We start from the raw sequence: 16,235 nt of genomic DNA on the forward strand, positions 1-16,235 counted from the left end.
CAAAATTTGCCCTTTTAACCATTTTAAAGTTAAAATTCAGTGGTATTAATTACCTTCACAATGTGTGCGCCCAACACCACTATCCATTTCTTTTTTTTCCTGCACTCCCCCGCCGCCACTATTCATTTCTAGAACTTGTTCATCATCCCAAATAGAAACTGTGTACCTATTGAATGATAACTTCCTATTCCCTCTCCCTCCATCCCTGGAAACCTAATCTGCTTACTGTGTCTATGAATTTACCTATTCTAGGTACTTCATATAAGTGGAATTATACAATATTTGTCCTTTTGTATCTGGCTTATTTCACTTAGCATAATGTTTCAAGCTTCATCTATGTTGTAGCATGTATTAGAACTTTGGTCCTTTTTAAGGCTGAATAATATTCCATGGTATGGATATGCCACATTTTGTTTATCTACTCATCTGTCGATGAATATATATGGGTTGTTTCCACCTTTGGCTGATCTCTGTGCTACTTTTTAAAAAAGCAAGAAGTTTTTTTGGCCCACAGCTTCATTTCTTGAGCAGTCTATTATGTCTTCTAGATCTGATCCAGAAAGTACAGCCAGCAGAAAGCACCTTGGCCACTTGCTTGTTGCACAGCATAGTTTGTGCTGGATGGAGAGCCGTTTAGTGAGGCTGCCTCAGTGGTGGTCCTGCTCTCAGTCCTCTGAAGCCCTGCCTGGGCCCGCCTGCCAGCTCAGCAGTGCCCCACTTTTCCCTCTGCACACCCCTCACCCTGGGTTGACCAGTTTCTTCAGACTTATCACTTGTCATCATTTTTGTTTCTAGAGTGTCCACAGCTCAAGTGAGCCTCTTAGGAACCTACACCTGGACATTGGGGCACTGGGGGGTGACTTTGAGTATGAGGTAAGAGCCCTAATCCCTACAGGCACATGTGTCAGCCTGGCATATCCCTCCTGTTTTTATTAAGCCCTGCTACTTTGTTGTAATGCATATTTGGAAAAAGAACCATTTTGTCCCAGTCCTTCCAGATGAGATTTCTGGGGTTTGGGGAAGGAGAAGAATAAATGAATGGATTCCTGTCCCTTCCAGACCCTGCCTCTAAACAAACAAACATCAACACTCATTATGTTATTGTAATACCTAAAACCTCCAATGCTTTTTTTTTTTTTTTTTTTTTAAGAGACAGGGCCTCACTCTTTTGCCCAGCTTGGAGTACAGTGGTGTGAACAGAGCTCACTGCTTTGAATTCCTGGGTTCAAGTGATCCTCTGCCTGAGCCTCCTGAGTAGTTAGGACTACAGGCATACACACCCATGCCTGGCTACTTTTTACATTTTTTGCAGAGACGAGGTCTCTCTGTTGACCAGACTGGTTTCAAACTCCCGGTCTCAAGCAGTCCTTCCATCTTGGTCTCCCAAAGTGCTGGAATTACAGGTGTGAGCCATTGTGCCCAGTCATGTGTTTTTGTACCTAGAAAGGAGCTTTCCCTACCATGTATCCTTTGTTTAGTGTCCAGTGTATTCATTTAAATATAACATTTCTCTAAATATTCCCTAAGTATTTATTCAACCAATGAATCATGAACTCAACAATTAGATTTCCCCAAATATTTAAATATTGGTTGCAGGCTCAATCAGTTAAACTTTTCACAAGTCTAATATATCAAGTTCTTTTAAATACTTTCAATACCTTAACATCAAACAAGTCACTCACACTTTATTAGAAAGATCACAAAACTGGCCTGTAAAACTTTAGAAGTGCTTATATCCTGAATTTAAATTTGTTTTCTCATTATCCCTTATTATTTCTGACTTGTTTCTTGGAAATCACTTTACCTTAAGAGCCAGGATTAGTGTCTCAGGCCACTTGAAGTTTCAGATGTGCTGGCTGATAGCGCCTGATTTGGTACTTGAGACCTGAGTTGTGGGTGACCCAAGTCTAGCCATTGGACAGGGCTTTTTTTTTTTTTTTTTTTGAGACTGGATGTCACTCTGTTGCCCAGGCTGGAGTACACGTCAGCCTCCCAAGTAGCTGGGACCACAGGCACCCGCCACCACACCCGGCTATTTTTTGTAGAGATGGGGTTTTGCTATGTTTCCCAGGCTGCTCTTGAACTCCTGGGCTTAAGTGATTCACCTACCTTGGGCTCCCGAAGTGCTGCGATTACAGGCGTGAGCCACTGTGCCCAGCCTAGGACTCTTTTTGTAGTTAGACTTTGCCTGTAACCTCAGAAACTGTTCAGCATTTTGGCTCTGCACAGTCAGATATCTTTTGATTATGACTTTACAATTTCTTGCCAAATGTGACACTTTTTTCTAAGTGTCCCGTTTTTATTATCAAGCTGATATAGGTCTGCTTTGAAACTGTTCCTTCTGAGTGGGGCCTAGTCTGGAAGGATTAAATCTAAATCCTTCAATCTGTTTAGTTCCCTGAAATGACAACTTTATTTTCTTCTCCACCACCAGTAAGACCTATATTGATCAAAGGAGATGCTCAGGCTTTGTGCCTAGAAGGTTGACCATGTATAGGACTAGGGGTGTCAGAGGACTTATTTGCTTGTGGAGGAAGAAGACAATCTCTATGAGAATGAGCAAGTTGAGGCTGGAGATTCTGCCCTATTCATTTCTGTATGGCCAGGAAGCAACTAGCCCGCTGCCTCTGAAACATAGGAAGTGCTTGGGTATGTTTTGTTCAACAATCGAGAGAATGAACTTGTGAATGAGTGAATGAGCCACCTCGGGACAGAGAGAGTGTCCAGGCAGGTTGTGTCATATTTTTTTCTTCACTTGGCTTTTCCAGTTTCTGGATAGAGTGGGTACTTGGTCCCTGCTGTCAGCTGGTGGATTGAAGATCCTGATGTGGATTGATCATGATTTACTTTGACCTTGGGCTTGTTAACATTTACTTCATAATGGATTGTAAATGTCAACAAAAAAGGCTTTTTCTTCTTTGAAAGGTGGATTTCTTTCTTTCTTTCTTTCTTTTTTTCTTTTAGATGCAGTCTCTCACTCTTGTCCCCCAGGCTGTAGTGCAATGGCATGATCTTGGCTCACTGCAGCCTCCACCTCCTGGGCTCAAGGGATTCTCCTGCCTCAGCCTCCCGAGTAGCTGGGATTACAGGCGCCCGCCACCATGCCTGGCTAATTTTTGTAATTTTAGTAGATACGGGGTTTCACTATGTTGGCCAGGCTGGTCTCGAACTCCTGACCTCAGGTGATCTGCACGCCACGGCTTCCCAAGGTGCTGGGATTACAGGTGTGAGCCATCGTGCCCAGCCTGAAGGGTGGATTTCTAAAAGCTTTCCTTCTGATGACTGTGTGCTTCTTTGGGGGGAGTGGGGACTTCTAAACATTTTTATAACCTCTTTAATATAAATAGGCACCCCAGTGTGATGAGGGGAAATGTCTGGAGTGGGTGGTGTTAAATACACCTCCTACCCCTGTCTCTAGCATCCCCGCAGATTTAGTTCTTTTTGTCACATGGAGTGTTGGATTCCTATGTTCTAACTTAAGGCAGGAATCAGGGCTTTTCCTGTTGGGAGTGTTAGTGGTGGGGGTAAATGGGGGGTTTCAGGACAGCCAGTGCTGCCTCTGCTTGGTCCCTGCTCTTTGAAAATGGCTTTTGTCTCAGTTTACAGTCTTTGGATTCTCTGAACTGCCCACCTTTCCCCACTCCTGAGTGTCCCAGACAGCTTAGGATGGAGATGGACTTCTGAGGTTAGTTCTAGCCTGTCTCACTGAGCAGTCACTTTGCTCATGATTCCATGAGAGGGCAGTAGGATGGCAAGAATGCATCTCTTCTCGTCTCCTCCCTCCTCTCCTGCTTTCCAACTTAAACCCACTTCAAGTCTATTACAGACTGAAGAGAGAGAGGTTCATGGAACCGACACTGAACAGGGTGAGCAAAAGCCAGGAGGCTGAAGGGTAGGCGAGCAGACTTTATGTGGCCATGTGGTGCTGGTGAAAAGCCCATCAGTGGATCAAAGGAGCAGGAGGGAGCCTGGGCTTAGAAATAACAGGATGATGTCAGTGCGATTGGAAAGTGCTAACAACACTGGGGAGCTGTGCAAAGAATTGAGACCAACTGGGCAGGAATAAATCTGAAAAATAAATTGGACTGATGATCAGCTTGATGGGGGTCTCTGCGGATCACGGTCAATGCACAGACATGGGTTCAGCTCCTTATCCTTCATGCCCTGTCCCCTGTGCTGTGTGGATTACAGGGGTCCTTGTCTTTGTGCTCTGGGCAGAAGAACCTCATGGCTTTTGGGGGGCATGTTAAATATTCATGAAATGATTCTTATAAGCTCTCTTCTGCTCTCTCCTCCTGCAGATGGTAAAGTCTTTTTTGAAAAAGCAGCAGAAATGTGCCTTGAGATGCTCAAGGACCTGGGGCTGTGAAAGGAGGAGACAGAAGGAATGTGAGCAGGGATGAGCTGAGGGCAAAGCTGTGTTGAGACTGAGGCCCTGCCTTTGCCTGCATTTCCCACAGAGCCCAGGGCAGGAGACTGGACTTGGGTGCCCAGAGTGTATACCTGGTTGGAGCTTCAGGCCTTGGGCCAGGAGACAAGGGGGCAGGGGCCAGGTGAAGGGAGATGCTCATGGAGTTGGATGGCTTCTCCAGACACTCAGCTCATGTACATCCATTTGTGGATAATCTATAACAAATGCTTCACCTCCCTCTGCTTTCCCCACCCTTGAGGTGCTGTCCTGTGGTTGCAGTTAGTCAACATGGTGCAGAGAATGCAAGGTCATTTATTTTAATACTACCCACGTTTTACTGTTTTAGGTAAGGCAGACTAGAATGAGCCCCATCATGTGAAAATTTTCTTTTGACGAATTTAAGCATAAGAATTGAGCTGGGCCTAAGATTATTGCAATTCGGCTATATTCTCTCATGTGTAAGAATGGGAATCTCTCTCTTTTTAATTTGTTTTTATTATACTTTAAGTTTTAGGGTACATGTGCACAACGTGTAGGTTTGTTGCATATGTATACTTGTGCCATGTTGGTGTGCTGCACCCATTAACTCGTCATTTAGCATTAGGTATCCTCTCCTTTTAATTTTTATTTTAAGTTCAGGGGTACCTGTGCAGGTTTGTTACATAGGTAAACTTGTGTCATGGGGGTTTGTTGTACAGATGATTTCATCACCCAGGCATGAAGCCTAGTACCCGTTAGTTATTTTTCCTGATCCTCTCAAAGATGGGAATCTCTACGTGTCTTGTATTCTCTAATTTTTAATAGGTTACTTGTTTTTCCATCATCTTGAATAGTTAATTAATAGCTAACATTTGCTTAGCTATTTTTCATTTAATAAGCACTGTAATAAATATAGTCTAATCCCTATATAACCGTGTAAAGTAAATATTACATCTCCTTTTTGCAGGCTAGGAAGGGAAGCCTCAGCTCCGATCTTTTTATGACACACTTATTCATATTTAACAGTTTGGTCAACAAACCTTTACTAAGCACTTGTTATGTGCTAGAAACTAAGTACCGAGGACAATAGGGAGCTAATTTGGTGACAGAAACAGATAAGGAAATTAGCAAATACAATAGCTATTAAAGTATATGATGGGGAAGGCTCATTTCAGGTCAGCTGACCCAGGGATCAAGAAAGGCATCCTAGCTTCTGCACAGCAAAAGAAACTACCATCAGAGTGAACAGGCAACCTACAACATGGGAGAAAATTTTCGCAACCTACTCATCTGACAAAGGGCTAATATCCAGAATCTACAATGAACTCAAACAAATTTACAAGAAAAAAACAAACAACCCCATCAAAAAGTGGGCGAGGGACATGAACAGACACTTCTCAAAAGAAGACATTTATGCAGCCAAAAAACACATGAAAAAATGCTCATCATCACTGGCCATCAGAGAAATGCAAATCAAAACCACTATTAGATATCATCTCACACCAGTTAGAATGGCAGTCATTAAAAAGTCAGGAAACAACAGGTGCTGGAGAGGATGTGGAGAAATAGGAACACTTTTACACTGTTGGTGGGACTGTAAACTAGTTCAACCATTGTGGAAGTCAGTGTGGCGATTCCTCAGGGATCTAGAACTAGAAATACCATTTGACCCAGCCATCCCATTACTGGGTATATACCCAAATGACTATAAGTCATGCTGCTATAAAGACACATGCACACGTATGTTTATTGCGGCATTATTCACAATAGCAAAGACTTGGAACCAACCCAAATGTCCAACAATGATAGACTGGATTAAGAAAATGTGGCACATATACACCATGGAATACTATGCAGCCATAAAAAATGATGAGTTCATGTCCTTTGTAGGGACATGGATGAAATTGGAAATCATCATTCTCAGTAAACTATCACAAGAACAAAAAACCAAACACCGCATATTCTCACTCATAGGTGGGAATTGAACAATGAGATCACATGGACACAGGAAGGGGAATATCACACTCTGGGGACTGTGGTGGGGAGGGGGGAGGGGGGAGGGATAGCATTGGGAGATATACCTAATGCTAGATGACGAGTTAGTGGGTGCAGCGCACCAGCATGGCACATGTATACATATGTAACTAACCTGCACAATGTGCACATGTACCCTAAAACTTAAAGTATAATAAAAAAAAAAAAAAAAAAAAAAGAAAGGCATCCTGGAAGAGGTGATGTGGTGAGGACCAGGGGGAGTGTGTCGGGGTAGTATGTGTGTATGTGTATTTTAGGAATTGCATGGCAAAGTACTGAGTTAGTGTGATGTTTATCCACAGGTGGGAGGAGAGGGTGTCTGAGGGTTTGCCTGGAGGTGAGCCATGAGAGGCAGGCAGGAGCTGGGCCTTAAGGGCTGTGGGCCAAGTAGGAGTTTAAATTTTATCCTGAAGGCTGTAGGGACTATTTATGGTCTGATACCTCCTTTGCCCTCGCATCTAAGGTGTATTGGTAGGCAGCCCTCTTAGGACCAGGTTTCACTCCCAACTTCAAGCCGGGGGGAGCCTTTCTTTAATCTTGGGATGAGCCTGGCCAGGGTGGGTTGGCCCTGCTTGCCGAGTGAGGGGGTGTGGTTGGCCTGGCACCCTTTGCCCACCCCAGGCAACTCCCACTTCCTTCTTGGAGTCCTTAGAACCCCACAGACTGGATATGAGCTTCTGCTGAGAATCGGCCTTTGGTTGTATAGAGATGAGAAGGCCATTAGGCTCAGCCTGAAGCTGCTTCACTTGAAGAGGAGAAGTTTGTCTCCCTTCTGTTAGCCCAGTGGTCCTGGCAGATTTATTCCATGCTGGAGGTTAGGGATGCTGAGAGGGGTAGCACTGGCGGGTACCCGCATGCATGCTGCCAAGGCGTGAGCTTCCTTCGTGCCTTCTCTACTTTCCCTTCTGCACTTCTTTCTGGGACAGGGTTGGGCCTGATGACAGTATCACCACTGTGTCTAGTGGCCTCTTTGCTTTGGGCAGTCAAGGCTCATAACCAAAGCCATTGGGAACATTTCACTTTTCTCAATATTAGCTCAATTCCTTGAGGGCAGGATCTATGGTTTGGCCATATTTGGATTCCCAAGGCAGTGTTTGGCACATAGAATGTGCTCAGTGAATGAATGTGTAAGTCTCATTACATAACGTAAGTTAACATTCGTGGGACACTGACAGTGTGCCAGTCACAACTCTGAGTTCCTTAACTCACTTGATGAGTGCTAACTCGTTTATTCTTCCCAACAACGCTCCTTATGGGGTAAGCACTACTACATCCCAGTATTTTAGCGAAAGAAACTGAGGCACATAGAAGTAAATAAATTGCCTAAGGTCACACATCTGTAAGTGTGGAGCCAAAATTTGAGGCTGGGCAGCCTCTGTCTCCAAAGCTGAGCTCTGAATGACTCTGCTTTACTGACCTGTGTAATCATCCCTAGGAAGCCTGGGTTAGCTTGTCAGTGGGCTCTCAGGCTTGCAGGGAGAGGGTCATTTCTTTGGGCACAGCAGACACTTTAACAGAGCATCAATAAATGCCATGCTTAGGGCTTCTTCTTGGACCTCTCCACTCTCCAGTCATCATGGTCCTTGAGTCTTCAGAACAGGGAATCAGGAAGTCTTAAAAATCCCTCATTGGAAGTTATTCAGTCTGGCAGCCCAAGTGTTAGCTCAGATGTTTTCTAGGAGGAAGGCTTCTCAGCCCAAGCCCAGCAGAGATTACTGGCTGTATTTCCAAGGGAGGGTTTTATTTTTCTCTTTTGACTGACTCTAAGGAATTTAGTGGAAGCAGCCTTGGGTTTTTACTAGTCTTTAAAGTGAGGTTTGTATGTGAAGAGCAGGGCTTGGCCACTGTAGAGATGCACTGCTCAGACCCTGCCAAGGGGAGCTTAGCAGATTGACAGCCTCCAGCACTGACCTTTCTATCCACCCTGCTTCATCGAAGTGTTTCCTACTGGTGATGGGCACAACAAGGGTCTGAAAGCAGAGCCATTTCTGCAGATACGGGACTCCTCTAATGGCAGCCTACTAGGCGACTCTGCTGGGCTGACCAAGACTTTCCCAGAACTAGAGAAAGTCTGGAGGCTCTGCTCACTTCCTTTATCCTTTATAGACATCTCCCTTAAATCTCTTGTACATCTAACCCTAACTTGGCATCTGCTTCTCAGAGGGACCCAAGTCGGCAGTGCTCGGTGAGGATGCTGTCTCCGAGGCTGCTGCTGATCAGCATGTACCCAGGAGGCTTTAGGGGCGAAGAGCACTCTCCTGATAGTTTTTCCCCTGTTGCCTATTAAACATGAAAAATAGAAAATTGAGACTTTGCTGCCTTTCTGTCACATGATGTTCCATCATCATCTTGAATAAACACTGGCTTTGGAGTCTGCAGTCTTCTGATGTGGCCAACGGGGCTGGATCAAGACAGATTTATTACTTGAGGACATGACAGGTGGTGACAGAGTTGTATCGTCCAGTGTAGTGACTTCCAGGCCCACCAGTGGATGGGGATCAGCTTGGGTATATCCAGATCACTATAGAAATTCCGATTCTGTAGATCTGGGGTGGAGTCAGGAATCTGTGTTTTAAAAAGCTGGGTGGGCTGGGTGTGGTGGCTCACGCCTGTAATCCCAGCACTTTTGGAGGCTGAGGCGGGTGGATTGCTTGAGGCCAGGAGTTTGAGACCAGCCTGGCCAACATGGTAAAACCCCATCTCTACTAAAAATATAAAAAATAGCCAGCTGTGGTGGCACACACCTGTAGTCCCAGCTACTGGGGAGGCTGAGGGACGAGAATCGCTTGAACCCAGGAGGCAGAGGTTGCAGTGAGCTGAGATCACACCACTGCACCCCAGCCTGGGTGACAGAGTGAGACTCTGTCTCAAAAAAATAAAAAAAAAATTAACAACTGGGTGATTGATAACCATTGGGGCAGAACTCAGGCACTGGCCTGTGGGAGTCAGGGAATAGCATTTCCATCTTGTGGCATGTCTCAACTCCTTTTGCACATTCCTTATGTCTTCCTTTCTAACATGGTCTGTTGCTCCCTAGGAGTCTCTGAGAACAAGCCAGCCAGAGGAGAAGAAGGATGTTTCTCTGGATTCAGATGCTGCCGGTCCCCCTACTCCCTGCAAGCCCTCCAGCCCAGGTGCAGACAGCAGTCTGAGCAGTGCTGTTGGCAAAGGGCGACAGGGAAGTGGAGCAAGACCTGGTCTTCCAGAAAAAGAGGAAAATGAGAAGAGTGAACCTAAGATTTGCAGGAATCTGGTGACCCCCAAGGCAGACCCTACAGGCAGTGAGCCTGCCAAAGCCTCTGAAAAGGAAGCACCAGAGGACACAGTAGATGCAGGAGAGGAGGGTTCCAGGAGGGAAGAGGCAGCCAAGGAGCCAAAGAAGAAGGCTTCTGCTCTGGAAGAGGGCAGTTCAGACACCAGCCAAGTAAGTCACTGTATCCCATAGGCAGGGGTTGGCTGTAGCCCTCTGCTGCTCTGTTCAGCTCTGGGCAGGGTCCTATCCCCACATCTTTATTACTGAGTCAGGAGCTTCATTTGTGTGTCCCTGCACTGGGCTGTCAGCATCAGCCAGAGCCCTTAATTGTGACAAATATGCCCAGACCCAGCAGGCAGTAAAATCTGGAATGAAGCTGCAAACCTGCTGGCACTCGAAATTGAGAGCAGAAATTTGCTTTTCCATTGGCACCCTCCTGGAATGTTCATTTTCTTTTCTCCTGCTTACATCCTCTCCTGCTTCCTACCTCCCTCTTGTACTTTTTTTTTTTTTTTTTTTCTGTTGTTTTGAGACTGGGTCTTGCTCTGTAGCCCAGGCTGGAGTGCAGTGGCGTGACCTTGGCTCACTGCAGCCTTGACCTCCAGGGCTCAAGCAGTCCTCCTACCTCATCATAGTTCAGGGTGCTTTTTGGCAGAGCATTACCTCAGCCTCTTGAGTAGTTGAGACCACAGGCATATGTCACCATGCCCAGCTAATTTTGGTATTTTTTGTAGAGATAGGGTTTCACCGTGTTGCCCAGGCTGGTCTCTAACTCCTGAGCTCAAGTGACCTGCCCACCTCATCATAGTTCAGGGTATTTTTTTTTTTTTTTTTTTTTTAAGACAGAGTCTCACTCCTTCACCCCAGCTAGAGTGCAGTGGTGCAATCTTGGCTCACTGCAACCTCTGCCTCCCAGGTTCAAGCGATTCTCGTGCCTCAGCCTCCCGAGTAGCTGAGACCACAAGCATGCACCACCATTCCTGGCTAATTTTTGCATTTTTTAGTAGAGATGTGGTTTCGCCATGTTGCCCAGGCTGATCTTGAACTCCTGAGCTCAACCTCGATCTGCCCGCCTCGGCCTCCCCAAGTGCTGGGATTATCGGCGTGAACCACTGCATCTGGCTCCCCTTGTACTTCTTTTTTTTTTTTGAGATGGATTTTCACTCTTGTTGCCCAGGCTGGAGTGCAGTGGTGCGATCAGCTCACCACAACCTCCGCCTCCTGGGTTCAAGTGATTCTCCTGCCTCAGCCTCCTGAGTAGCTGGGATTACAGGCATGCGCCACCACACCCAGCTAATTTTTTGTATTTTTAGTAGAGGCGGGGTTTCTCCATGTTGGTCAGGCTGGTCTTGAACTCCCAACCTCAGGTGATCTGCCTGCCTTGGCCTCCTAAAGTGCTGGGATTACAGGCGTGAGCCACTGTGCCCAGCCTTCCCTTGTACTTCTTGACATCAGTTTGGGGGCAGTCGTGGTTGCAGCAGTCTGAGTTTCTATAGAGAGAGAACATTGTGTGTCGTGACGAGATGGGGGTGGTCGGGGCAGTAGGTACCACATTTGGCAGTGTTCTGCCCCAGCGTAGGTAGATTAGGTGACAAGAAGACCCTTCTTGTCCATTTTTGTGGCTCTTTCTGAATGATCCTAAGACATGGGAGTGGTTGCTTTGGCAAGATCAGGTCAGTGACCAAAATGGACAGAAGTAAGCCTGAATGGGGAGATCCTTTGGCCTTTTAGATTTTTCAACCCTTAGTCCTATTCCTCCTCCAGGTAGATGATGAGGGAATTCATTTAAAGAGCTTTTATCGGCCGGGCACGGTGGCTCATGCCTGTAATCCCAGCACTTTGGGAGGCCAAGGCGGGTGGATCACTTGAGGTCAGGAGTTCGAGATCACTGGCCAACATGGTGAAACCTCATCTTTACTAAAAGTACAAAAATTAGCTGGACGTGGTGATGCACACCTGTAATCCCAGCTACTCGGGAGGCTGAGGCAGGAGAATTGCTGGGACCCGGGAGGTGGAGGCTGCAGTGAGTGGAGATGGTGCCACTCCAGCCTGGGGGACAGAGCGAGACTCCATCTCGGAAAAAAAAAAAAAAAAGAGCTTTTATCTATTTCCTGGGAAAGATGTTCTCCTTCTGTTTTTTAGGATAGCATCAGACTTGGGTACTGCCACCTTTCTAACCGTCTCTGCTACTCTTGGCTCCCCTTACTCGTGCAAGTCCTTGCTGATCTGATTCAGAGTGTGGTTGTCTCTACTCAGCGGGCTGCCCAGCCCCAGTGGGGCGGAGGCTGTGCACATGTCCAGAGAGAATGGCGGGGTCCACAGGCCTCGTTTAGGTTTTCAAGAAGAGTGGATTTCAGTTTGACCTGAGCCCTATATTGGCCCCATGGCCTGAACAGAATTCCCTGGGTAGGGACCATGACCCTTTGTGCTCTGCTCTGAGGGATTTCTCTGTGGGTCTGTCTCTCCAGGAACTGGAAATTAGTGAACACATGAAGGAACCACAACTCTCAGACTCCATAGCTTCTGACCCCAAGTCCTTCCATGGCCTGGTGAGTTTGAGATGAGGGCAGTAGAGTGGTGGTGAAGAGCATAGATTTGTGAGCCTCCGGGGTTAAGTAATTTGCCTAGCATCACGCAGCTTATAAGTGGGAGAATTTCGAACTCATGCTTGAGTCTTGTCTAGCTCCAGTTTCTCAACCCATTAACTAAGGGTAATACTTCCTATTTTATAGGTTTGTTGTGCGAAGAAAGTGAGGCAGAGAATGTAAAATGTTAGCATATAAACATTAATAATATAATTATATATATAATAACATTAAAATGTTAGCTATTATTACTGTCACTATTGTGTGAGTTGCCATGAGCCTAGGAGGTTAGAGACTGGTGTGTTTGTGTTTATGGGATCACTGAGCTGTGGCGAGGACAGTCCCCAGGCTCAGGCCAGGAGGGATGCCGTGGCTTCATTTCTAAAGTTAAGGCTTTGTCTTGGAATGCCGGCATCCATGGTTTCTTTGTCCCAGACCTTCTACCCAGCCTGCTGTACCCTGGTTTCATTTGCCAGGTCTGTACCTAAGGGGATAGCTCAGGGCGCTTTTTGGCAGAGCATTACCTCTAGAAGCCATCCTCCATCTGTTTGGAGGAGGCAGATCAAAGGGAAGGGATTAGTGGGAGAGGGTCAGGGATGAACAGTAATGATATGAGGGGGTGCAGAAGAATTAGGAAGCTGTGCGTGCTCGCCCCTCACTGAGCCATGGGCTTAGAAGGCAGATGGCAGCTGCATTAAGTGAAGTAGAACTCAAACTGAAAGGAAAATGTCACCAGAAAAGAAGAAAAACCCACAAGCTAGAAAGGGAAGGCAAAAAGTCGTTGTTGGCAAAAACTGTCCATGAAGAATCGCCATGTCACAGATCTCTCGGAAGCAAGGGGGCTGGCTCTTCTAAAGCAGTCACCCATGTGGAGAAATGTGCCCATCAGCGTTTTTCTTCTCTATGGAAGTAGATGGAGGAGGCTGTGGACAGCAGGACCAGACTTTGTCTGGGCGTCCCACCATTAATCAGGGCTGATGTGACAGAACTCTCCCCATTAACATGCTGTTGGGTAGCAGTCCTTCACTTAGCCCAGCAGGGATCTTAGGCTCAGAGAGGGTGGGATCGTGGGCCTGTGGCAGCCAAAGGACAGCAACAAACTGGCACCAGTGTGGGCACTTGCTGCCTGTCCCAAAGAGAAGCCAGTGCAGGAATCATCACTAATTAACTCTCATTGTCCAGAGGGGAACCTGTATGGAAAGGGGATGGAACGAGCTGGAAAGAGCCCACCAAGGCTCATTTCCAAACTGCCCACAGGTTTTCTGGGGATGTTGGCATCTCTTCTCATGCCTGGTTGGGCACCACGGAGAGGGAGAGACAGCTGGAAAGTGACATCCTTCGCAGCATGTGTCATGGAAAGAGCTTGGGCTTTGGAGTCAGTGCGGGGCCCCATCTGACCCCCAGGCCCCTTGCTTATCAGCTGTGTGACCTTGGGCGAGTTATATGTGCTCTCCAACCTGCTTCCTTATCTGTGGGATGAGGGAAAGAGTTTTAGTCTCACAGGGTTATTTTTTCCCCATAATTTTCTTATGAAAAGTTTCAAACATATGGAACAATTAAAAAAATTGTACAGTGAATACCCACATACTCACCATCTATAGGCCACAATTAACATTTTACCATACTTGCTTGACATATCTTTCCATTGAGTCGCAGTGTTATTTTGAAGATGAAATTAGTAGATGTTGAAATGTTTGGCACAGAGCTGGGCACATAATAGACATCTTTCTGGAAAGTGGAGTTGGGGTAGTGAAGAGGCCTGGTGGGTGTTGACGGTGACAGAGGCAGAGTTGACCTTTGCATCTCCACTCTCTCCAGGACTTCGGTTTTCGCAGCCGGATCTCGGAGCACCTGCTGGATGTTGATGTGCTTTCCCCAGTCCTGGGTGGAGCTTGTCGGCAGGTGAGTCTCTGTGGGTGGTGGGCTGAGCTGGGGCCTCATTTTCCCTCACAACTTTTTCGGATGACCCAGAACTGAGCCCTGCCCATCACAGGGTGCATTTCTGTAAGTCCTCTCCCTTCTAATTCATTAAGGCATGGTCCTGACTGCCTTTCACGGGGCTTCTGACCGTTCCTGCATTGTTGCTATAAATTAAAGCCCTCTTCCACCATGTATTTATCCATTTATCCACTCATTCAGCAGCTGAAGAGTGGACTGTCTGCTCATGTGCAAAGCGCTGTGTAGATTGTAGATTTCAAGGCACTTCCCATCCTGGCCCATTCATCCTCTTTACATGCCCAGCCCACCTGCTGCTCACCAGCTGGATCTGCTGCTCGCCATTGCTGGGGCACACTCTCCACCTCCGCCACCCCTCTGCCTGCCACTCTGCTTTCCCATTTTTCCCAGCAAGCTCTTTTTCGGTCCTGGAGGTTCACCTCTGACACCTCCTCCTCAAATGGGATGAATTGTTCCCTTTCTTTGCTCCGTTTAGTCACTCTTGTTTTGTTTGATGGTTGTTTGTCTGTCTCCCCTGCCAGATGTTAGCTCTGTGTGGGCATGGGTGATGATTGACCCATGTGTGGTACAAAGATGACTCAAACAGAGATCCTGTCCTTAAGGAGCTTCAAGCCAAGAAGACTTTTCTTTTTCTTTGTGGATTGGTTAGAAGAGCAGTTCTGGCACATGATCTCTGCAAGTGTAAGGGAACATTTGGTTTGGGCAAAATGGAAATTTGTTGGGTGAAACAAACAAGATGTTTAATACGAACCCAGCCTTGGAGCCTTTAGTGAAATGTGTGCTAGAGGCAGCCTTGGAGCCTTTAGTGAAATGTGTGCTAGAGGCAGGCCAGTTGCATTTGAGCCCAACATGTTCCTCTCAGCTCTGGCTGATAAAACCTTTCTGGGCCACTGTCCAGCTACCAGGTCCTTGTTGGATCTTGGTCATCCTGTTTGCAGTGCTAAAGAGATGTGAAGGCACAGTCAAAGGAAGGTGGGATTAGTCAGGAAAGGTTTGGAGCAGGCGAATTGTGAGGCTCCTTTGGCAGTAGGTGAGTGGGAAAGTTACTGAGTCAGTGCAGTGGAGGTGGATTCCATTGTTTGGGATCCAACACCTGGCCAGTATCAGAATTACTTGGGAGCTTGAAAAAAAGACAGATTTCTGGGTCTACCTAAGACCTGATGTGGCCAGCAGCCTCTTTTTGGGCTATGCCACTTGCTGTAACGCAGTAGCAGGACCTGACTTGGTTTTGGTTCTCACGAAGTGCAGCCTCCTGAGGTGGCCATCCCTGGCAGAGGAAGCCCTAAGCCAGCGGTCCCCAACCTTTTTGGCATCAGGGACCAGTTTCTTGGAAGACAGTTTTTCCACAGATGGGGCCGGGGGTGGGGGCATTAGATTCTCATGAGGAGTGCGCAGTCTAGATCCCTTGCACGCACAGATCACGATAGGGTTCATGCTCCTGTCAGAACCCAGTGCCACTGCTGATCTGACAGGAGGTGGAGCTCAGGTGATAATGTTTGCTTGCCTGCCCACTGTTCACCCCCTGCTCTGTGGCCTGGGGGTTGGGGACCCCTCCCCTAAGCTATACCTTGTGACCTGCCTGTTGTGATGTGGGTAACCGTGCTCAGTGTGGCTGACCAAGTAGCCAAGCCTTTGCAGGCTCAGCTTCCAGCTGTCTGCCATCTCTGGGGGTGGAGGGGTCGAGATGGGGAGGTGGAGCTGGAGGAGAGAGCAGCAGTCCCTTCATGGGACAGAACTATAGATGCCATCTTCTATCCTTCCTGTGCACTCTTGCCCATTTTGCCGTATTTTCCATGTCTCTCTCAAGGGCAGGACCAGGGCAGAGGGCTTATAACTGAGCTATACTAGTTTTTGTTCATTTAAAATATTTGCAATGCAGCTTTATTGAGATAAAATTGACATACAATAAACTGCACATTTATTTGATAAGTTTTACCGTATTATATACCTTCAGAACCATCACCACAAAAAACGATTATAATGAATTAGACATAATACATTTCTTTCTTTCTTTCTT

General features: G+C 46.8%; 1 protein-coding gene across 42 annotated transcripts in view; it reads left to right on the top strand.

Moving 5' to 3' along the window:
* CEP164 (centrosomal protein 164) overlaps nucleotides 1-16,235 on the top strand; it is a 98,243-nt gene that overhangs the window by 46,500 nt on the left and 35,508 nt on the right. For 34 of the 42 annotated variants that reach the window (XM_055094880.2, XM_055094879.2, XM_055094898.2 and 31 more), the window contains 4 exons: nucleotides 796-873; nucleotides 9,462-9,848; nucleotides 12,146-12,226; nucleotides 14,081-14,164. In XM_055094880.2, the coding sequence (XP_054950855.2) occupies nucleotides 796-873; nucleotides 9,462-9,848; nucleotides 12,146-12,226; nucleotides 14,081-14,164 (630 nt within the window). The remainder of the gene's footprint in view (nucleotides 1-795; nucleotides 874-9,461; nucleotides 9,849-12,145; nucleotides 12,227-14,080; nucleotides 14,165-16,235) is intronic. The other 8 variants (XM_055094888.2, XM_063608281.1, XM_055094900.2 and 5 more) reach the window with 3 other exon arrangements.

The sequence above is a fragment of the Pan paniscus genome, chromosome 9 (genome assembly GCF_029289425.2).
Source record: "Pan paniscus chromosome 9, NHGRI_mPanPan1-v2.0_pri, whole genome shotgun sequence".
In the NCBI taxonomy this organism is placed as follows: domain Eukaryota; kingdom Metazoa; phylum Chordata; class Mammalia; order Primates; family Hominidae; genus Pan; species Pan paniscus.